Source organism: Solanum tuberosum, unplaced genomic scaffold, assembly GCF_000226075.1.
Source record: "Solanum tuberosum cultivar DM 1-3 516 R44 unplaced genomic scaffold, SolTub_3.0 scf00439, whole genome shotgun sequence".
Taxonomy (NCBI): domain Eukaryota; kingdom Viridiplantae; phylum Streptophyta; class Magnoliopsida; order Solanales; family Solanaceae; genus Solanum; species Solanum tuberosum.
Window position 1 is genome coordinate 254,570 of NW_006239361.1, and position 24,285 is coordinate 278,854.

At 32.6% G+C, this 24,285-nt stretch overlaps 2 protein-coding genes across 2 annotated transcripts; both read right to left on the reverse strand.

Moving 5' to 3' along the window:
* Window positions 1-1,086: 1,086 nt before the first annotated feature.
* Window positions 1,087-5,701, reverse strand: LOC102595410 (transmembrane emp24 domain-containing protein p24beta3). The gene is made up of 4 exons (XM_006363399.2): window positions 5,385-5,701; window positions 2,601-2,787; window positions 2,179-2,286; window positions 1,087-1,423 (listed from the first exon to the last, which is right to left on the reverse strand). Exons 1-4 carry the CDS (start codon window positions 5,610-5,612, stop codon window positions 1,290-1,292), a joined length of 657 nt encoding a protein of 218 aa, XP_006363461.1. The 5' UTR covers window positions 5,613-5,701; the 3' UTR covers window positions 1,087-1,289.
* Window positions 5,702-7,234: 1,533 nt separating this feature from the next.
* Window positions 7,235-11,621, reverse strand: LOC102595736 (aspartic proteinase oryzasin-1-like). The gene is made up of 14 exons (XM_006363400.2): window positions 11,580-11,621; window positions 10,722-11,077; window positions 10,581-10,641; window positions 10,381-10,475; window positions 10,192-10,304; window positions 9,942-10,110; window positions 9,793-9,832; window positions 9,654-9,718; window positions 9,455-9,568; window positions 9,319-9,377; window positions 9,080-9,230; window positions 8,871-8,987; window positions 7,852-7,937; window positions 7,235-7,623 (listed from the first exon to the last, which is right to left on the reverse strand). The coding sequence occupies exons 2-14, from the start codon at window positions 11,055-11,057 to the stop codon at window positions 7,539-7,541; spliced, it is 1,491 nt and encodes a 496-aa protein (XP_006363462.1). The 5' UTR covers window positions 11,058-11,077; window positions 11,580-11,621; the 3' UTR covers window positions 7,235-7,538.
* Window positions 11,622-24,285: the final 12,664 nt, after the last annotated feature.

The following is a 24,285-nucleotide window of genomic DNA, read 5'->3' on the forward strand; positions in this document are numbered from 1 at the left end:
GGTTGTTGGCGTCTAGGAATTAGAGTTTATAATTCCTTAATGTTACATAGGTTTGTAATCTTTTGTTGAAGCTCAGAGTTTAATGAAGTAGAGTTAAATCCTACAGAGGTGTAGGTCGTGGTTTTTACCCTTTATGAGCCGGGGATTTTCGCGATAAAATATTGTGTCATTACTTTATTTGCTTTACATAACGTAACTGCTGTAATCTGCAAAGGAACAGATTGAATATACCTGTTCCTTAGGCAAATCTGGGGGTCAGTATTCCAACAGTGGGTGACCCCATTATCCAATCCAAAAGGAAGAAGTGGACCATTCTAGAAAGGGGTGTTGGGTTGTTAGAGGGCGTCAAACATTTATACAAGCATGATAATGTAAGACGTAACATTTGGAAATTAAAATTATGTTTCATAACTTTGTGAAATTTTATGATATAATAATATAAAAATATAAAAAACAATGGAAAGGTAAATTGGGTTGAATGTGATTTCAGTTTTTTTTTTGCTTTTCTACTAAACTAAATGAAGTTAAAATAATCCTCAAAAGAGTTGTAATATGCACGAAAATCAAGCATAACGTGTAATAAAAACTTTTTGAGATTGTAGAGACGTTTTTCAGCAACAATCAATTACTTCTCACCTAAACAAAATTAGAATTTTGACTTTTCAAGTATACAAACTAGCAAATCAATATGAAAAAAATAAAATACACAACCATTCCACCCCTATCCATTGAATAATTCATCAGCTACGGTGATGGAGTGATAAATACTCCTTCATCCTTAATCAGAACCCAGAGATTTCGGATTCAAGTCCCTTTGAGTACATAATCGCTTTTGTTAGGGAACATTTTATCCTCAATGTGAGACTTTCTACCCGAATCTAAATTTTGTTAGGTTCTAATATGGTACCGAACAATAAATCATTAGTTCCTGCCTCCTGGGCACCGGATGACAATATTTGGGTAGTTGAAAAGTTTAAAGCGTACGGACAATTGAAATTGAAAAAAAGAGCATTTTCGAATTGATTTCTAAATAATATTTCATTATTTGCAAATAGGATTTATATCCAAAAAATATGGAGCACGAAATAGAAAACAATCCATTTTCATGCATCAATCTCTGAAAATTAAACCAACTTTTGAGAATGGAGAAAATCCTTTTCAAATAATTTAGAATCACATGCTACAAAAGGATATGTTTTTTTTTCTAAATTTCAACTGCTAATCAAAATAACTCTAAGTTCCAGTATAACATAGGCCAAAAAAAACACAGTAGCTGGTTCCTGAATTTGTCAAACCCGGTTATAGCCAACTGACTTGCTGAACAGACGTCTAATATACACAACCTGAAGTCCGCTTGCCAATATAAGTAGCAGATACTCTCCAATTGTGTAAAATATAACACGATTCCGTGTGCTCTCGTTAGCTGCACGAGATTAACACACATCAGATAAGCAGTAGATGGCATGATGAGTGAACTCTATTTTTTTCAAGATTCGGTACCTCACAGGAAATAACTAAAATGTAAACAGAAAGAACTTTTAGGGAGATTTTACGTCCATTGTAAAAAGGAAGTGAATATAGCCCCGGAAACATTTGTAAGGTTCAGAAGATAGCAGATACATCGAGTACCCACCAATGTAAAATTTCGGTACGTTTGTATAATAAGATAATCTCACTCAACTCAACTATTTCCAGATGAGGTATTTAGTGAAATACTTTGGCATTAGATAAAGAACTCCTAGAGAGCAGAAAATTTACCTTACTAAATACCACAATTACATCTAAAAGTCTCCACGAATTAACACATTGCAATATTTTAATGAAGCCTATAATAAGCTCAAATTGAGTTGATGTCTGATATTGGATTATGATATGCCTCACTAAGAAATCCATTGTTGGTTAAGTCACCCCAAGGTCCATCTTTTGCAGCAACCGTCTTCAAAATTAGCATTTGTTGGTTCAAATGTAAAATAGACGGTTGCCTACAACTGACAGTAAATCATTTAAAAGTAAATCCACCAATCCAGGTTTTATAAGCTAGCTGGTCTCAATGCCAGCAAAGCATTAACCGCATAATTGATGTTCAGCATCATAGGAGAAAGGAAAACCATTCCAGTTATATCCATTTCTAAAAAGAGAACATATAGTTCTTATTGAGCGACAAGAATGGAGTCTTACTATGACGATGACGGGAATCACGTGCTCTTAGGTACTTCTGCTCTGAAGTAACTGATTCCAATGCCTCTCTTAGTTCAGCAATTTTGACATTAATGGGGTCCAAATGTTCTGCACAAAGGTTAGAAAATGTTAAATGAAAAAAGAGAAGGGACGAGCAGGAAACATAATAATCTGCAGCTAATCCTAGCAATACATAAAGAACCTATCAGTCAAGAAACATAATACATAATATCCCACTATCCCACCAATACATATAAGAACATATCAGACAACTAACATAATGCATAACAGCCTCCGCAGCTTCAAATATATATAAGGAATATGTGTCATCTTACTCATGGAACCAAATTTATGTAAAAAGCAAAAATTAATATTTCTAAAATATTAATTGATAAAACAATAATACAGCAAATAAAACTAACCATCTTTGGCAAGGTCATGCTCATTGGGAATGTGTCCAATATGTATGTAGAAAGAGACGGTTTCTGGTGTTGAATAAGGATTCTTAAAACAGAACTTGTACATCCCACTACGAGGGGCCTTGAACTCAAATTTATTCCCAGATGTTCCCTTCATTGTGTGTACAACATTTTCTCCGGGTGCTGTCACCTGCATGGAGTAACAAGACTTGATAAGAAAAGATTCAACATTTTTTTTTCATTAAGAGGTTGCAGAGACAGAGAAATTAAGCAAATGAGAACATACTAACAACGAGTTACATCTTCATTACTCAATAAACTCCCATTAGTAGTCATGTCAATGGTGGACATGGCAAATAGGTGGAAGCAGTCTGTTTATTGTACAATAAAATTTTTTTGACATTAAGATGTGCTGCATTCCTGTGACTCATCATCATCACCACCACCAAACAAAGACCAAAATTTCTGGTGATGGAGCATCTCTCTTATACTTTACCCAGGTGCGCAAATGAAGGACATAGTGCCTTAAGCAAGCCTTTGACAATACTGCTTCAGTGATAGGGCTGATATAGTGGAATGGGGGACTAGACGTGAGTTTGCAAAGAGAAGAGCTAATGGTTATTAAAGCATGTTAAAATGGATGAAAGAGAAAAGAGGGGGGAAAAAGTCAGGTAGAAGGATGCAAGGCTGCATAATTGGAGGACAGTTTCAGAAGTTATGATGGCAGCCCATGCCTTTTGAAACAGAGATTTTAGGTTTATGAATAAAATTTCTCATTATGAAATAAAGGTCAGGTAGAAGGATTCAAGGGTTGTATAATTGAATGATAGTTTCAGAAGTTATGAGAGGTGGCCTGTGGTATCTGAAACAGAGATTGAGGTTTATGAATAAGATTTCTCATTATGAAACAAAGGTCATGCAGAAGGATCCAAGGGTTGTATAATTGGAGGATAGTTTCAGAAGTTATAATGCCGGTCTGTGGTATTTGAAACAGAGATTTTATGTTTATGAACACGATTTCTTATTATGACAATAATCAGGAAGCACCGGAACAAAAAAAGTTAACTCTTATGATAGAGAATAAGAAGTCTCCAAGTCCAATGAGGTTCAGCCATTGAAGATGACAGAGGAGCATGGTGCTCTGTAGCAAGCTGTTGGTGAAATTAAACAAGGAAACTACATGAACTACTCTAACCCCGAGTTGAGCAAAACCAAGTCCGTGGAGTAAAATGGCTCAATATAGGTTCAGCAATGTAGCTCCAATATATATATGATGCATGTAAGAAGAGAAATACAAAGGGTTATTTCTACACCAGCTAGGGCAGGAGGGTCAATTATGTTACTTGATAGAGTCAGAAGGCAATGGCTGGTTCATTCAGAAAAGATTATATACAGATTGAAAGAGCTAATCCAAGCACTTGGATAATTCTCTGAAGCTTAATTTTGTTTGACTTCTGGTACCAAACAAGATAGCTCTATGATAAATTTAGGACTCGTAATCAGGCATCCCATTGGTCAGCCAAAAGTGCAATCAAGCTAGTCGGAGTTAAGAACATATAGGACTCATAATCAGGCATCCCATTGGTCAGCCAAAAGTGCAATCAAGCTAGTCAGAGTTAAGAACATAGCTATGAGAGGAGAAATTTGGAAACCATGAAACTTTAATGAGGGAAAACAATTTCCTCAGTGTTTTTCACTATTTGCCTTAAAGGGAAAATCATTTAGTATTGGCGCGAGATCAACTCCATAAAGTGAAATCATATACAAGATCATATAGCCAATCCTCTGTGGAATTGGAATTGAGGCGTGGTTGATTGATTGAATTTTCACTATTTCGTCCAAGTTAAAATCTATGTTGCTTGGATTCTTCAAAAATGTCAATGGGTGCTTGTCGGATTCTCCAAAAGTAGTATATTTTTGGAGTATCCGACATGGGTGCGGCATCGAAAGTGAAGAGTCTGCGCAACTTAGGTTGAAATAGTTGAAAGGCATTTTCTTGTACTGTGGGATAATTAGCGAGTGTAAATAATGAGCAGCAGAAGAGTGGCTAATTTCTAAAAAAACAATTGATGGCAGTACATAGCGAAAAATCCAGTCATTGAAGCACACTATTCAGGGCATCTCAAGGATTGTATAGCATCAAACTAGAGCCTATTTGGATTGACTTATTTTAAATGCGTTTAGGATAAAATGTCTTTTAAGCACTTATGTAGTGTTTGGGTAAACTAAAAAAGTACTTTTAAGCACTTAAGTTTAAGGCAAAAAAATGAAAATAAGCCAAAAGCCAATCCAAACGGGCTCTAAGAAGGCGGGAATACGCTATTTTACTTCCTTTAGAGTAAATCCTAATCCCTCCTATATGCTTTGAGGATTTAAGAAAACTAAACACTTGAATACTGAAAATAGTTTTTGTACAAAACTGTTCTCTTTCGGATGTTCAATTAATAATTTTTTTTACCTTAATTTACATTTTAAAATGAGGAGGAAACCTTTACACTCTGTCTGAATTTTAAGAGCAATTCATTTTAGACAAACAAATTTCATTTATCAAGAGGTACAGTATAAACGTTTTCTATGAAGAATTATCCATTCAATAGTTCTTATCATTGTTATCCATCAAATCTATACAAAATTCCACAGAGCAAAATCTTAAAGAGAGACGAGAAAAAATAACGCACATCTAAAAGCAAATTATTAAAAAAGTGGATCGACAAAATTGCTCACAGGTTATGCGTAAATCAATACTGAAAAATTGCATAATTAATCCAGAAAAAAAAAGTTACATACAGTGAAATCGATGCCAGGATGATCGGAGCTCCAGAAGATGTCATGATCGACGACGACAAAGTTTCCAGAAATCGTGTCGTTTTCATAGAGAACGTATTCGTATACGCATTCCTCGTCGTTCACTGTTACCGATAACGCCGATATGTCGTTCACGAAACTGAATAGCAAAATCGCTACCAAAGCGAATACCTTTGACCGTCTGATTCCGTCTCCGGTTCCCGTTCCCATCTCCGGCTCCGACGATGAGTTTTAATTTCTTCTTATACTTCAGTGAGAAATTGTGAAAATTCGCTTTAGGAGATTTTGGGGAAGATTTTGTAAGAGAGAGCCGGTAGGGTGGGTGGGGATGGGGTAGGGGTAGGTGACGTGTTGTGCCTAGTTTTTCTCTAATCTCTATCATGCAAATCGACGTCGTTTTTGCTGGATTTGCTGTTTCCTCTTGTCTCGATTGGTTTGTATGTCTTGTGCAACATTCCTTACAACAATAGTATTGTATTAGTAGTAATAAATTAAATAATCCTTATTTGTTTTCGAGCAACTTTCGTAAAACACACTAGTATAGGTATGAATTAATCAATGTATCGATAGTTTTAATAATTACATAATTTGTCTGATCGAATTATCTTTTTATATCTAGCGAATGTTTCTCACCTTTATCACTTGCCTTTTTATTTCTCTGTATTTATGTTTCATAATGTCTCTCTATTTCATAATTTATCTGAATTTCATAATTATCAGTATTGTGCATAAATACATGTATTGCTTTACATGTGTCATCACCATTGAGCAAAAAAAGGAGATAGAAAATGAGAAAGAGGGAGAGAGCTAGCGAAAGAAAGTGGAGGAGAGTGAGCGAAAGATTACATAATTATTTTAAAGTATAATGAGATTTAGTAGATATGGTAGGTATATTTGTCTAATTAGGTAGTTTTTTCCCTTGTTTTTTTTAATCTCAATTTATTAGTTATTACTATGATCACATCTTGCTCTCATCATGTTTTGGGTGGATATATATGATACGGTATTTAAAACTTCGTTCACTAATTGTGATTTTTTCAATTTATAAAAATATTATTCCACTATAGTATCAAATCAAGGTTTGATAATTTTAAGTTCGACGACATTATGCAGTGTGATAAATAGATAATCATAGTTTGTTCGACTTTGACATACATATACTCTTATAATAGAGACTTATAATGTCGGTTTTTAAAAAACCGTCTCAATTATATCATATTAACCTCTTACATGTGTAAAACGGCCATATATTCAAAAGAAAGTACAAGTAACTCCCTTTGCTAATCAATTAAACAAAAAGCCATCTCAATCAACATAAATTAGTTAAAGTTTCAACGTCTAAACATCTAGTTTTGTACTAATACTAGTAATGCATATATCTGTTAATACAATAATAATATATATGGATTATATATGTAACTATATACCGTAGTACGATACTCAATATTTTATTTATAAAAATCAAATACAGTATAAAATATCAAAAAAACCTAAAATGTATATCAGATACCAAACCAAATACTATAATATTGAAACTATGATATAAAATTTATATTTATTATGATGGTTCGTTATCTACCGTATCATGCCCTTTCCTAATCATATTTATTAAAATATAGGTAAAATTGAAGAAAACAATACAATTTTCTCTTGTCCTTGATATCTATAGTGTGAGATGTGTACTTTACCTTTAGTAACTTGTTACAAAGTTTTGAGGACATATATCAATAATTAAGATATTGTTACGCGCTAGTGTCTTGGTCATGCCAAAGAATAAATAAAAGCCAGCTTGATGCACTAAACTGTTTGTGAAGAAAAAATTGGACCACTTGAACCAAAAAAGTAAATAGTGATATCTGAATTACATATTACCAAAACAAATTTGCATTGTCTAGTGTTCATCAACATGAAGGTGACATTGAATTAGAAAAGACAAATTGACAAATGACTCGAGAATAATGACAGCCCGGTGCACTAAACTTTCGCTACGTGCGGTGTTTAGGAAAGGGCAAAGGGTAGAAATATAGAGTAGCAGTTTTATTCACAACACTAGACTTTCATCTGCCCTCAAAAGAAAAAACAAGTTGCAAAACCAAACAAATTTTGGGTTATTTTCTCACAACTCTTGAAACCAATCTAAGCACTTTCTGCAAATCCAATTTGTAAATTATCAAAATCGAAAACTGTGTGATATGCTCTCAAGAATGCATCTCCAAGAACCCTGCAAAAGTAGAATTTTGAACAAATCATACATGTTGATGTTATGTGGCAAGGAATATGACAATCCACAACAACATACGGAGTGAAATCCCATGAGTGGGGCCTGGGGAGGGTTGAGTGTACGTAGACCTTACCCCTACCTTGGGAGGTAGAGATCGAGGTTGTTTCCAACAGACCCTCGGCTTAAGGAAAGCAAATGCTAACTTGTGAAAACTAACAATAGTCTTACCAGAGGGGACGTTGCGGATGCACATTTAAAGCTGTAAATCCACTGAGACAATGAACACCTTGGTGATCATCAACTCTGATAACATACTGTTATAGAAATTCACAGAGGAAAATAGTAAGTGAAAGGAAAAAAGTAAAAGTGAGTATCAAGTTAAGTTCTAAAAAAGAAAGTCATTTGGTTGGCTTTTTTGTGTTTTAGCATCAATCCCTTGTTGGTGTTCAATATCTCACCCAAATAACAGAGAAATAATTCCATATTCAAAGTCGCGATTAGATGAATTCATTTAAAAGAATCCGTTTAGTGTACCAATTTCATCGAAGCAGACTGTCTTGAACTCATAATAGTCTATGAAGAAGTAATTGATGACCCTCAAAACCACAATATGTTAATATATGGCCTAAAAATCTGATACTGTGGACTGTACTGGACAATTAGTTCAAGTTGTTGAATCAAGTTTTAACGCGAAGAGAAGCACTTGAATCTCGTTCTTGTATCCTTTAAAAGGGACACCATTTATCAACTATTATCCGTCGACAGGAAAATAAAAAGAAGCAGAATGTTAAGTTAGAAACTTATTACTGCAGTTGAACTTGGTATTGTTTTTGTTCTTTTTAACATCTGCAGAATCAATCAGAAAGGGAGCCTTAGAGCAACGATAAAATTGTCTCCATGTGGCCTATAAGTCACGGGTTAGAGTCGTAGATTCAGCCACTTATATTTGTGTCAGGCACACTACTTTGGGCTATGGCCCTTCCCCTGACCCTGCATGAACACGAGATGCTTCATGCACCTCAGATATCTTTTTTCTCTTTTTCGTGACAAGTAGATTAAGTATCATCTTTATATGTCTAGTTCTCTACGTACGATCACCTAATTATGCCATCTTCACAGCTTTTGATACATCTTAAAACTAACAGAACATCATACATTAAAGTGAAATAGCACAAAAGTATGCCTTTAACTGTTTTATGTTGCAAAAACATCTTAATAAGGAAGGAGCAGTTTCGGATAAAACGTACCTGATCTGGAGAAAGGGGGAAAGACTTGTTCCCAATGGTAAATGTTATATGTGGCAGGGAAAAGACATCACAATTGATATATGATTTCCCTCCAGGATTTGGTAGCTTCTCACATAGCTTCATCACAAATTAGATGTGTTAGTGAAAACATCAACTAAGAAGAACTCGAAAATAACAGAAACTGTCACACTGCTAAAGAAAAACCTTACCTGATTAGCATATTGAAATGCCAAATCTTTTGATCTCTCTTTTCTAATCTCTACTTGTATCCAGAATGCTACCATCTCACAAAAATTGCATAAAATATCCCTTTCTAGCCTCTGGGACTTTGAACTTCGAATTCCCATTCGAGGTTCCTGACTGAAACAGAATTTGATTTAACGTTATAGATCATTGTTGTTGATCAGACATCAGTCGAAATGAAAGAAAAGAATCTGAAAATTCTAACCTTACACCTAATGTCTGATTATTTGTACAGATACCATGACAAACTTTATCAGGATGTAACTGCAAGAGAGAAAAGGGATGAGATCAAAAGAAGAGACACCTAATATACCATATTGCAAATTGATGAAAGAACTTACCCCTGAAAGCAATCGTTCCCAAATCGTTTTGCCATAATCCGAGACAACAGTTTTGCAATGCGAACTAACAACTCCTTCAGCTCCAATAGCATGATTTATTTGAGTTAAAATGGTCTGAAATGAGGTTAAATGACGACGGTTGAGCAGAAACAGATTCTTGAAAACAAGAACTAAAATCAAGAGTGGTCTAAATACATACAGTTGGACCAGAAATAAAAGCTGTTCCAGTATCCACAATAGCTGGACAGCCATCCTGACAAAGGCCTGCGAGCGAAAAGAAGAAAATTTACACTAGAGATGTATAAGATGCATTATATGTAAATTGTAAGTGACATTACCTGTTGAATTGTTTCCTATAAAAAGATCCCCTATCTCAATCTGGAACGTTCGATAAAGGTCAGTTTGTTCAGGAACAAAGTAGACGATATCACGATACAAATGAAGTTCTGTAAAACACAAACAATAATACTGGTCTGAGGTTAATTACCTCCCAATAACCATTTTTAGAAACCGGGACATATGTATGTAGACCCCTAAAATGAGTCCAGTCCATGCCTCCAAAGAGAATTTCACCAGCCATCCTAGACGTGGGATCTCGATTTAGCCAGAATGAGAAAATTGACTTTGAAACTATTTTCTGAAGCACCATGTTATTCCTGAAATTGTCGAGCTAAGTTAATGTCGGAAAGTATAAGCTACTATGCCCAAAAATTATAATATGAACAGATATAACTTACCATACTGGTGTGACATTCCTTGAATCCGCGCCCTGGAATCCAAGTCCTAGTACTCCATCGAATCGTGCTCTCAAGAATGTGAAATATCCCTCCTTAGTTACCTCAGTGAAGACCTGTTTGATAGATTTTATTCAATGTGTAACTTGAAAACATATCTAGAACTTTAGCTACAAAGAAACAAGATGGCACCTGCTGCTTTATGACAGCATTTCCAATTTTCGTATCGTCTTGGCTGAAGAATCCATGCACTGATCCAGTGCCAAAAGGGATTTTGCAAGAATCCCCTGTCACAAAAAGCACATGTAAACGCGTTCAGGATTTCCCTTGAGCTGTTAAATCAATGAGGCATTTAACCAAAATGAAAGTTTTGAGGTACATTGAGTAGCTACCATTTTTCGTATACGTATTTGATAGTCTTGATTTGTATGTGGAACGAAGATAACATGCAATCTGCATAGAAAATTGATCATTCGAAAAGGTAGTTTCATGTTATGAAATGTGTAAATCCACAACTACTTCACAAGACTAACCGAGAAGAAGCATTTTGAGGATGGAACCCAAAGATTGGAACTTCCAGTATCAAACACAACAGTGAAGTGTTGAGGCGGTGAACCAATACTAATCTCCGCAAAGTACTGAACATCTTGATAATTTTTTATGTAAACTATCTGCTCATCGGAAGAAGCAGAGTTTCTATTGGAACCCTTCAAACCTTTAACATAGATTCTTGCACCCCTTATGTTATTAAGGTCCATAGATTGCCTTTTTAGCTCAATCCTAACCATATTATCAGCGTATACGTTGAGGCCTAAACCGCGGGTTATTTCCCATATCAGAATAGCTGCAAGAAGAACTTTGATCCCCATTCTGTTCACAACCTAGCTCTCTGGTTTCACATAGCAAAACAATTAGAAAGAAGATAAAATCTGTAATTTACCCTTCAACAAATAAGTCCTTTTGGTTCATTTCAATCAAAATGCAGATCAAAGGTCTTAAGTATAATAAAAGCTAACTTCTAATACTATCCATCTACCAAATAGACATCAATCTCGAATTAGTTGGGGTCGACTATATGATTTCTCTCTATTTAGGTCAATTTCTTTCCAGAGTATAACTAAAATATAAAAGGAGTTACGAAAAATACCGGATGCAAGTGTAACACAACAACAACAACATACCCAGTGGAATCCCACAAGTGAGGTTTGGGGAGGGTAAAGTGTATACAGACCTTACCACTACCTCGTGGAGGTTGTTTCCGAAAGATCCTCGACTAGAGGCAAGTGTAACACAACAACTAAAATTTAATACTACCAACTTTTAGCTTCTAAAAACTGCATATACAAAACCAAGTAATCTAATATCACAGCAGCAAATTAACCAACTAGTACCTGACTGAAGGCAAAGACAGATGCCCATTCTAAAATTCACAAATTTATTTATATATGAAGCTCAAGAACTCACAAGTGTAACAGAAGTCATTATAGGCAACAAATGAGTCCAAATTTTGAGGAAACCACCTTGCAGTTTCTACTGAACTTCATGATCTAAGCACAACAAAAAGTACAAAAATTATATTGCACTATTACATAGTGATTTAGCAAACATTATTTACTTATTCTTCCCACCCTTTTCCCATTTAACTATAGTCTAGTCTGTGTAGAGTATAAAGTGAAAATAATGACTTCATGAGTATCATAGAAGTCTCATTTATTTTTTCTTGATAACTCTCGTTGAGTTGTTCGTTTAAGTTCATTGTTAGGTAATGATGAAAAGTTTCATTTTATGTAACGATTGATTTGGTGTGATCAGTTATCTTAATATTTTGTTCTCATTTTATCTGTACTTATTATTTAATAATCCTATTTTTATCTTTTACCCTACATTTTCATTGTAGCTCTACCCTATATCTTACTTTTCTTATACGTTTATCACTCAAATTGTTGATTTGTGATATTATGTAACAACATAGAACCATACAATCTGTCCAAATGTTATTTTCATTAAAACAATACAATACATTGTGAAACAATACTTATTGGTACAAAAGATATTCTCTAGGCTTTCGTGTTATACTTAAGTAAAATTAAATGATTTTTTTTTGTTAGTTTAATGACTATAGTATAAAATGAATTTTTTTCGTTAATTATTATCCCCTAAAGGAAACAACATTATTGGGCCAACATACGTGTTTTCCTAATTTTTGGATTTGAGAGAGAAATTTCGTAATTCACACTCAAGCACATAATTAACATTTTTATTTGGGAATAATTTCAAAACACTGATTTATCTTATAGTTTAAATATTACAATTAACTCCCTTATTTAATTTATTTATTATAACATAAAATAATTATGATGTAACAAATTTACTCTTACTTAGATACTTTTTTTTAATTATTTGGTAATTAGTTTTCATTGTGTTGGAACAAACATATAATAGGATGAGCAATATAAGAGTAATTATAAATCATATTTTTTTGTTTTTCTTAATTTTATTTTTCTTGATTTACCCTCTTAAATATTTTTTTTTAAAATTGGGAATTTTATAAGAAAATGAAGAGATTGTGGTGCAACAACAATATACTCCGTGTAAACCCACAAGTAGAGTCGGAGCCAACTAGGTTAATTTGAACCCCCTTCAACTAAAAATTACATTATTTATACATGGTTACAAATTTTTAAGTATATATAGTAGATATTGAATCCATTCAATTTCTTCATATGTTTACTTTTGATATTCTAATTTGAACTCTCTTATTGAAAGTTTTGGCTCCATCACTGCCCAAAATTAAAGTGTTGTATAGGCAACCTTACCCCTATCTTGTGAAGGTAGTTAAGTTGTTTCAGATGGACCTTCAACCCAAGTAATTAATGCATATAAACTACAATATGAAAAAGAAATACAATAGTGAAGAAGCCATGCCATGTTAAGAATAATGGAGGAACGAACACTAACAATAACAAACAATATACTAACAATAACAAATAATATGATATATAAACGAAGCAAAAGGTAATAAAAACAACAAGCAATAAAAAAATATGAAGAATGTTAGAATAGGAATAGGTTTATACAATCTCATTAGAATAGAAATAGGTATATACAATTCTATTAGAAAAGGAATAGTAATAGAAATAGAAATAGGAATACTAAATAGTATCCTACTTGGTAAATGATTGTATTCTAGGGTCTATAAATAGAGTCTCAATGTAATAATGTAAACAACAACAATTCAATAATATTATTTTCCTATATTTCTCACATGGTATCAGAGCCTCTACGATCTTGGTAGAAAATCAAAAAGCTTCCGCTGCCGACGGGTGGCACCAATATATGCTGCCCGTCTGGCCAACGATTATGTTAGCAGTCACCGTGTATCTTTCCGATGACTATTTTCTCATATCTAATTTGTGTAGCACCGTGCCATCATTCCGGTGACTACTTTTTCATATTTAATTTGTGTAGCACCATGCCATCCTTATGGTGACTACCTTTGTTTTGCATATCTTATTTGTGTAACACCATGCATCTTTTCGGACTACTTTTCATATTTAATTTGTGTAGTACCGTGGATTTTTTCGAACTATTTTCTCATGTCTGAGTTGCATAGCATCATGTGTCTTTTCAGTGACTCCTCATATTTGATTTGCTTAGTTCCATTCGTCTTTCCGGTGACTCCTCAAATCTGATTTGTGTAGGGTTGTGCCATCATTCCAACCCTACCCGTATAAATTTTACTTTTTCAGCTGTGTCGTGCCATCATTCCGACCCTACCCATATAATTTTATTTCTTAGATTGTGACCACTTTTAGCCATCAAATCTAATACTCTGACATATGAGCATGTTTTGGCCAGTTTTTCGGTGACTTGTTTAATATTGACTCGTCTATTGATTCCAACATGATCCATATACTTTATACTAGATTTTGAGCACTTGCAACAACCGTTACATTGTGAAGAAGTATATATGGAGCAACCACCTAATTTTGTTACTCAGGGGGGAGTTTAGTAGCCTTGTATGTTGATTACGTAAGTCACTCTATGGTCTAAAACAGTCTTTGCAAGCTTGGTTTGGGAAGTTCCAACACTGTAATTTTATCACTCTGTATTTTGTGGCATTATGCATCAAATTCAATATTCATGAGAAGACCAAGCACATTGAAGATTGATTGTCAATTTTGTGAAGTCGAGTGATCAACTTGCAGATATCTCACCAAGCCCCTCATCGGTCCTCGTGTTAATTACATTTGTAACAAGCTAGGTACATAAATTGTATGCACTAGCTTGAGGGGGAGTGTTAGAATAGGAATAGGTTATACAATCTCATTAGAATAGGAATAGGTTTATACAATCCTATTAGAATAGAAATAGGTATATACAATTCTATTAGAAAAGGAATAGTAATAGAAATAGAAATAGGAATACTAAATAATATCCTACTTGGTAAAGGATTGTATTCTAGGGTCTATAAATAGGGTCTTGTAATAATGTAAACAACAACAATTCAATAATATTATTTTTTTATATTTCTCACAAAGAATAAGATAATATATAGGAGAGTACAATTACAACAACAATAGCAGACACAGTGCAATCGTATTTGGTGAGAATGATGTGTACTCTTACCCTTATCTTAATAGGTTGAAATATCGCTCGACTATCTACTAATCTTTTACCTTAATTCTCAATCTTTATATCCTCCTATCTAGTCATATCTCCGATAAGAGTATTTAACCATAACAAAGGTATAACTAAACTTGTAGACGTGCATGGCTCAAGGACACGTGAATTTGAGGTGACTAATTAATTATAATATTCCATTTAGATGGTATAACTTGCTTTAATTAATGTAAAAAAGATTAACAATGAGTATGAAATAAAGTGAAATCAAACAGTAAAGAAATGGAAACAACTTGAGATTTGGTGCCAAAAATTGACAATATCATCGTACAAGCTTGATGTTATTGATATATATGAAATGAGACAATAAATAACAAATTTAAGAGCCTAAGAACTTGAAAGTAACAATATATTGTTTGAAATTGATTTTACGACGAATGACTCAAGGACTATTTATAAATAAATTTTAGAGAGCAATTTCTATGAAACTCGATGTTCTAAGAACTTTCACGAACTCATTAGGGCTATTGAGCAACAACTGAAAAAGAGAATCACGATTTTTCTAAAAATGATTGAGCTTCGTCTTTATTTTGTCTGGACATAATTTGGTGTTCGATCCCATACTTTTGAAACTAGGTGAGATTTATTGATATGACATCTACCCAAATTATTCCGACTCTAGATTTTTCTTGAATAAAATTAATTAATTATCCAAATTACATTCAGAAGATGGCATTAAGTATTATCTTTGAAGAATAAAATTAATTAATTACCCGTACGAATTCACCCAAATCTCAAGTTCGATTTTCACCCCATACAAAAAAGATTGTTGTGCATATTATAAAAATAATAGCTAATAAAATATAGTACAAACTATTAAAGTGAAAATAATCATGTTTTTCATCTATGCAGTGATTCTCCATTATTATTTATGAGTACCAATAAGGAAATCAAGACAAATCGATCAATTGAAATTTCGAGAGTTAATCAATTTTTTTATAATTATTTTAAATATTTGAAGCTATTATTGTAGTTTATAGTTCTATTTTCATATTTTTAAATACATAATATACTAAAAAGGAAAATAAACGAAAAAAATACTAAATATTGTAATTTATAGTATCATTTTCTGTTAATTTTTAAATACATAATATAAAAAAGGAAAATAAATAAAGAAATACTAAATGTAAAATAGAGAAAGTTTGACTAACTGACTGATCCTAAGCTGTTCAAACATTGGCTCTTGTAATATATGATAAATTAAAAAAGGAAATTAATTTAATTAAATGCATCTACTGACTAGATTTTTATTGTCACAGTCCAATATGTATTATATTTGATAATAAATATTCACTATAAATAGAATTATATCATAAAAAAGGAAATTAATTTAATTAAATGCATTTACTGACTAGATTTTTATTGACACAGTCCAATATGTATTTGATAATAAATATTCACTATAAATAGAATTATTTCCGTTTATTTCTTAACAAATAAAATAAAAAATATTAACCCTTTCTTGTGGAGCCTCCAGTATCATCGTTTGACCCGTAAGTTTTTTTTTTCCTCTTTTTTTTTTTTTTTTTTTTCAAAAAGCATCAGGCAGTAGTTCTAAGGATCAGAGCAACATAGTCTTTTACTAGTTTAGGTCCTATTTCATATAATATACTTCAAAACTAATTATTTGTATAATTTTGATTAGAAATTTCAGTTCATTCATTAAAGAGAGGGGATTTTGTTTGTAAACTTGATTCTTTTTGTTGATTTTTTATTCTTGGAATTCTTCATTGATGAATGTGTATTTAGGGTTTGTAATTTGCGTGATATGAAATTTATTTCAATGTTATATATCATGTTCAATTTAATTTTGAAATTGAATTAAAGTTTTGGGGAAAATATTTTTTTCCTTTTAATTAAATTTATGAAACATGTCCATTTCCATGAATTCGATATATCAATTTTCCAGTCAATCTTTCCTAGTGAAGAAATGTGTTATAGATAATCTTGACCTAGGTTTTTATATTTGGGTTGAACCAACTAGTAATTTTGATTCAATAATCTTTTTATAGGCCTAGATTATACAAATAGGAAGCAAGATCCAAAATAGCTTTGATTATTCTTGCATGCTCGATAAATTAGAATAGTCATGAATTTTGAACATGAATTGAGATACAATTCTGTTGAACTGATCTTTCATGTTATGTTATAAAAAAAGCATGTTCTATATAATAATATTTCGCTTTAGAAACAATTGACTTTATAAATATCAGAATTCATACCTAGAGAGATGACTCATTATTCATTAATTTCCTAAATATATGTTATCTCCTTAAGGATTTCTCGATTTTTAAAAAGAATTGTAGCTCATAATTCCTCTTTAAAGATACTTCTTTTGGTGTTAGCAAGGAATACTACCAGAAGAACATAGATTGGTTACATATAATTTTCGTCTCCTCTTTAATAATGAATTAGTATTGCTTTTTTAAAACAATATATTAGTAAAAATCAATCAAGCGACAAAATTCATAACTAATTCATGTTTTTCTAAGAAAAAGGAGGCATGCTATTATATTGTTATTTATATTTTAGTGATATATAGGGTTCTTTCCCATATCAACCTAATATATGAGATTCTTTGTACACTAAATACCCTTTTTATAATATGTTTGCTTAATATTCCATACTTCTTTTGTTGGAATAATAATTCAAAGTTGGAGTAGGAATCCTAAGTTATTTAGGATTCATTATTTTTGATATTTATTTAATTATGACTAGATAGGATTTGTTTGTCTTAGTTCATATAGGAATAGGTTCTAATCCTAGTTTTATCTACTTCTTACTATTATATATAACATCTATAGAGTAATAGAGAAAACTTGCATTATGATTCAGAGTTTTTGAGTTTATAAATAAAATATTTTCATTTACTTTTTGCAGAGAGATATGGATGCCGTTGTGGACACATTGGACAAGAAATATGATGAACTTTTAACAGCACTAGCCATTGTGCTAGAGACGAGAGAGACTAATGGTGGAGTAAAACCAGAAGGTGTAGATCCACATCTTGAAAGTTTCCAAAAGAGTTTTTTATCCTTCCAAGCTTCTTGTGAGGAAGCACAAGGGTTTGTTGAGACTTTGAAGCATAGTGTAGGATGTGAAAAGTTTCCAGAACAGGTGTTTGATAGTGATTCTATTCCTATTAAGACCGATGATGAGAAAACGTAGAAGACAAAGATATGAGTACATCAAAATCACTGAAGATCATTGGAATAATATTCTAGACAAGTTGTTATGAAGCGCCATTAGGCTAGCTAGATCATAATGGACCTTTCAGAGTGCAAAGTAGTTTTTAGTTTACTGAACAATTCGTAATTTCACATTACTTGTTTGTTTTTGAGATATTAGAATTAAGTCGATAATGTCATATGATGTTTTTGAATATTTGACTAAAGATAGTTAATTATCTATGATTTTATATTAGCAACATTTGTTTATTAGCATTATAATGCTCTCTTTTCTTTTCATTTTATGATCATATGGTAAATATAATTAGTTATAGATCCATTGCTAGAATTTTGTTACTCAACATTTCGTTGCTAAATAGGATTAATAGTAACTTTTTCATGTTTGGAGACATTTATTTCAATGGAAAACTTTTCAAGCATGTTAAATTAATGCTATTACTACAACAACAACTAACCCGCCTTAATTCCTCATTAGTTAGAATCGATTCAATTATTTCGAAAATTTAATGATCTTAGGTTCTTTAACCTTGGAAATTATATATTTTTTATTGACAAAAATAAAAGCATGCGTAGTTTGACATAAGATTCCACCTAGGGTTGAGATTTTTCCAAATTTTGTTTTTGAAAATTTTTAATACAAAAATGTGATTGTGTATGGAAATGAAAGATTATTTTAATAATGTGGTAGTAAGCAACTCAAACAATAGAATAGTAATAGGCAAAGTACCTATCATTTAATTAAGTGAAGAGGGTGTGCAAATATGAAGCGTATAAAGTAATTAAAATAAACGGATGACAATAATCAAGATTTGAGATCATTCTTTGTACATGTTGTCAAGTTATTATATAGTTGAGTTTAGAGAAATGGATTGTAAGCATAGCATTGTAAATTTCTTTTAGTAAGAAATGGACTATTTTGCCAACAAAGCTGAAAAATAAGAAACTAAAACCTTTCTATGAGTTGACGTCAGCAGGGGCAAGAAATTATGAAATAATTTGACCGAATATAATCAAATACTTAGTTTGCAGGATCATTAAATATTATTTTACTAGTTAGAAAGTGCAATCACATGTATATAAACACGAACTACACCATATAAAGCCACAATCTAAAATCGTACTTGTTACAGTTGTTCGTTCCGACACTTTTTAGAGAAGAAACCTTCAAAGAATCTTCACACGAACTTTAATAGAATTGGAGAAGGACGAAGGAGAAGAAACAAAAAAAAGTGTATGTTCTTTTTGGAATTGTAGAGAACGAAGAGTTTTTCTTATATTTTTTTCGATTTCTCTTGTAAGACCCGTTTTATAATTCTGAAGGGATACAACTATTCAAATAGTTGTGTTTCTTATAAAAGGGACACAACTATTCAAATGGTAGTGTCTATTCTGAAGGGTTACAACTATTCAAATTGTTGTGTCTTTTCATTATATTAATTAATATATAATAAATAATTATATATATATATATATCTGTTTTCTTTTCACATGGATCCGGGTTGACCCACATGGGTGACCCAATCCAATTTCCTTCATCTCCCATCACGCATAGTAGTGGGACAACTCTTATTCCTATTCTATAACTTTCATACATTATGACTAGACCGTGTGATCAGTGCATACTTCGAGAGCTTCATTGCTATACAACTGTTAGGAATATAACATCTCAATTAATGAAATTTCAAGAGTTGATCAAAAAAATTTATAACTATTATCAATATTTTAAGTTATTGACTATTGTAATTTATAATACTATTTTTCATAATTTTTAAAAACATAATACACTAAAAAGAAAATAAACGAAGAAATACTAAATATTGTAATTTATAGTATCATTTTTTGTTAATTTTTAAATACATGATATAAAAAAGGTACATAAATGAAGAAATACTAAATATAAAATAGAGAAAAATTGAAGAAAAAAATAAATCATCAATTGACAAATTATATGACAAATTAAACATTCGCTCTTGTAATATATGTGTTTTATTAGGAAAATATATTTTAGACTGGTTTTAAGAGTCGCCACTTAATTTTTAAGGTGAAATTAAGAAAACCAATTTTTTCAACAGATTAAAACAGAAATCAATTGAAAATATACAAAAAGGTTTGAGGCTCTTATTAGCATTTTGGGAAGGGGTTTAAAGCACCCAAAATGCCCGCTAATACGCGGTTATCCGGCGATTAATTAGTTGGCTAAAAATAATCTTAACTTAGCTTGAATTGCAAAATTGAACTATTTTGTAGTTAGGACCATTTTTAAAGGGGAAATATTGAAATAAATCTAAGAAAAATATTTTGTAAATTTTTTTTGTTTTTTTTTTTTGTTTTTTTTTTAAGTCGAGTAAAAGATGAATAATTTAATTAAGTAATTAATTCGAAATGAGTGTCTTTCGGGAATTTGAATTTTTTTGACCTTAAGATTAACAACAAATATTAATATGTAAATAAACATAATCAAAATGAAAAGGGAAAGAGATTTGGGCCCAAATCTGGTTTCTGTCTGCCTGGACCAGTATTTGGACCCATTTTTCATTTTGGGCCTTTGGCCCATTTGAATCACCTGCACATGTCCTATATTAACGTAAAGAAATATTATTATCTTTTTCTTCGGACCTTAGGCCCAATTTTTCACCTGTCCTAGGAACTAACGAGTATAGCAAATAAGTGGGCTTAGGCCCAAAATAACAAAATACAACTTGTCTTGGAATTAAGAGTGGGCCAAAGGCCCAATCTTTCAATTTCTTGATCCGGTGCTTCCTTTAACTTTGCGACCTGTTCGTCGATTTTTATGGTTGGCTAACTCGATGAAGAAATTAGAGCCTTTATGGCTCTCTCGAAATGCAAAGGAAGGAGTGAGTTCTTGGCGAACTCGGGCGAATTTTACATGTAAACAAAAGAGTATAAGGAGTTAGAAAAATATCATACAGTAAACAAATAAGACATCCATAAACTATGCTTTATGCACTATTTTATTTAAAGAAAAGTCAAGAATCCCTGCCAAACCATACTTTATGCATTATTGTTTAAAGAAAAGAAGCCACAATATTTGACTAAAAAAGAAGAAACTCATCTAACTAATCATGGGGGGACAACATACTCCCTGTTAGAAATTATTGTAAGCTAAATGAAATAAATGAGATTGTGATAATTGACTAGCAAGACAACATGCTAAATAAAAATCTAGACATACGAAACATCAGACCTTCGACGGTTGCTAAACTATTAAAATTAACCTTACACAAAAATAACATGCTATGCACGCAATAGTCAAGATCAAATAAACTCCTACTTCAAATAATTTTAAAATAAAAAAAAATAATTTAATTTTAATAAGACCAAAATATGAGTATAGGACAAGAAAATCAAGCTCTGTACCGATTCAGACTTGCCAATAGTGAACTATTTGAATATCAATTATTAAACCAAAGAAGTGTGAGCATTTTACCTCTTTCTGGGCAGCGAAATGGGGACAGGGTGAGCTAGCAGACGACTTCACCACGGAAAGCTCAAGCACAAATAGTGGCCAAGAAATCTAGACAAGCATATCAAACTTCAAACACTAAAAAAAATGTGATTATTTCCTCTGTTTTTCCTTAAGGTGTATTTAGTCGGTATTTTAGCTAATTTGTCTTAATTAAAATTTTTTCAACCCCCTTACAATGGAAGAGAAGAGATGTATTTATAGGGGGAATTAGAGTGAAAAACGGATAGGAACAAAGGTCAAAAACGAAATTTCCTCTGATTTCAAAATTCAAAATCTGGAATAGGGAGCAGCTGGGTTTGCACGAGATTTCCTCCAAAATCCCAGAAAATCCGAGGCAGCAGGGCTGCTGCGTACAGCTGTTGTTGACATTTTGGATTGCTGCTGCTATTGTTGAAATTATAAGGGAAAAAGAGGGGGTGGGGCCGGCTGGTGTACGTTGTTTTGTTGTTATATGTATTGTGAGTTTGGGGAATTAAAAGGGTGGGCTATTGTTTGAATTGAATAAAAAGGGAGAAAAAATAATGGCTGCTACAATTTGTAAATAGGCCCCAAAATTTGACATTTTAAGAGTTGAAATTAGGATTATAGAAATGGGTATATTTATAAATACAATAGCCAAGTGTATTAAGAACGTTATGTAAAGAATTTGGCTAAAATTTAAATGAGATGAACTAATATAATCAATTAACGAACTTCCTAATTTCAATTGAATAAGATAATAAATTTAACTAAACTAAATTACTCAAAGTTAAAACCATAATTTAAACTAAACTAATTTAATAAAAATATTTAAGTAAGAAATAAAATCTTTGAGATGATTTTCCAATATTCATAATATATACTAATTATACATAATTATATAATAATTAACTTAATTATATTATAAAAAGTGACAAAACTATTTTAAATAACTTGCAACTATATTATTATTTTTTTTTATTTTTTTTATTTTTTTGAAATTTTATAAAACTAATTATTTTAAATTGTGGAAGCTCGAAATGATTAATTTATATTGTGGAGGGTTAAAATTGGGTGTCAACAACTGTCCCTCATTTTACTTGGATTGATGCAAGAAATTCGAGGAAAATGAAATTGGCTAATCCAATTTTGATCGACCACATATTCATCTTTTGGAATAGGGATTTGGTGCGGACTTTAGGAATTATGGCCGAACCCCGAAATCGGGTTTCCTACATATCTCAGGCTATATGAGAATTCAGGCCACTTGTAGTTCTATACGCTTGATTTGACGCACGATTTTTGAAAGAATTCAAAAGCTATCCCGATACCGAATTATGAAGGGACCGGAATGCTTGAGAATAAGGTTTAAGAGCGAATGTTGGAATGCAGCCGAGTTTTCAATATTGATTCTGCCTACATATCCCTCAGCTTAGGAAATCAGGCTGCTTGTAGTTTGACTCAGTCGGTTGAAAAGAAAATCTATTATACAAGACATCATTTGGTTCTGGAGGAGTGACAAGTAAGTCGAGTATGAAAAAGAGGTTTGCAACCTCTTAGTCATGAATGTGGTGCACTTCACACCCATAATTAAGAACTTACATTGACATAATTTCCAAAGCTCTTGGTGCATCGTCACTTTAGATTGGAAAGCTGCTTCCGGTAGAGACCAAAAAATTCCGGATGCGAGACTGAAACTGACAAACCTAAAGATAAACCCACATGCCTTCTAATAGGGGTGTGGTTTGATTGTGGTGGAAGTCACTCCTCTGCTCGCGTCCTAAGAGTTTGACACTCCTCTTTGGACTACGTCCCAGTTCGCTGCTAGAAAAAGTTCCACGTTGTGCTGCACCCTTTTTGATGTCGTCCGCATCTGTGGTTTGCTTTGAGAATTCATCCTCTTGGGATGCTCTCGAAAAAGACTGAGATAAAACTCATTAGCATAAAATGCAATTCAAATGGAGAGATAGTGTCTTTTACCGTGTTGACACTTGATTGCTCTCCTTGAACATTTAACGTCAATTCCATCGGGTTTGACGTAAAGCTAATAAAGCTTGTGTCTCATATTTGCGATATAATTTTCAATGTACTCTTCCTTTGATGTCAAAGCATTAAAATAAGCTGATGTAATATGTCGACGGTTTTTCTTGATGTCGTTGTTAATGGTTCTCTTGATGTTGTTCTTGCAAATGAAAATGATGCAGTCGATGTTGATTTTCTCGCAATGCATGATTTCCTTTTCTGCGATGCGTAAAGATAATGCTTTCTAAAAAAAATACAAGTGATGTTTCCCCGAAAACTGTAGCTGATGGTGATTTTCCCGCGATGGATGAAATTTTTTCTCACGATGCATGAATCTTTTTCTTGCAATGCATGACTTTCTTTCCCGCGATGCATGATTTCTTTCCCGCAATGCAAGAATTTTTCCTCAGCGATGCATGACTTTCTTTCCCGCGATGCATGACTCATTTCTCTTGCTATGCATGACTTCTCCGCGATGCATGAATCTTTCTCTTGTAATGCATGACCCTTTCTCTTGCTATGCATAACCTATTTTTCTCGCAATGCATGATCCTTTCTCTTGCTATGCATGAATTTACTTCGCGATGCATGATTTCTCTGCGATGCATGACTTTTTTTTTTCTCTTGCTATGCATAAATCTTCTCTTGCAATGCATGAATCTCTTTTCTCGCAATGCATGACATTTTCCCGCAATGCATGAATATTTTGATGATGTCTCCCTGATACCGAACGAAGATAATGCTTCACCGAGCAACATA

Excerpts from the sequence above, each read along its gene's own strand:
- LOC102595410 (XM_006363399.2), bottom strand. The coding sequence starts at position 5,612 with ATGGGAACGGGAACCGGAGACGGAATCAGACGGTCAAAGGTATTCGCT. Across the intron at positions 2,788-5,384 it reads ATCCTGGCATCGATTTCACT|GTGACAGCACCCGGAGAAAA; the intron begins GTATGTAACTTT and ends TACTCCATGCAG. Across the intron at positions 2,287-2,600 it reads GCATGACCTTGCCAAAGATG|AACATTTGGACCCCATTAAT; the intron begins GTTAGTTTTATT and ends ACCTTTGTGCAG.
- LOC102595736 (XM_006363400.2), bottom strand. The coding sequence starts at position 11,057 with ATGGGGATCAAAGTTCTTCTTGCAGCTATTCTGATATGGGAAATAACC. Across the intron at positions 9,378-9,454 it reads GGGAACGATTGCTTTCAGGG|TTACATCCTGATAAAGTTTG; the intron begins GTAAGTTCTTTC and ends TCTCTCTTGCAG. Across the intron at positions 8,988-9,079 it reads CATTTCAATATGCTAATCAG|CTATGTGAGAAGCTACCAAA; the intron begins GTAAGGTTTTTC and ends TTTGTGATGAAG.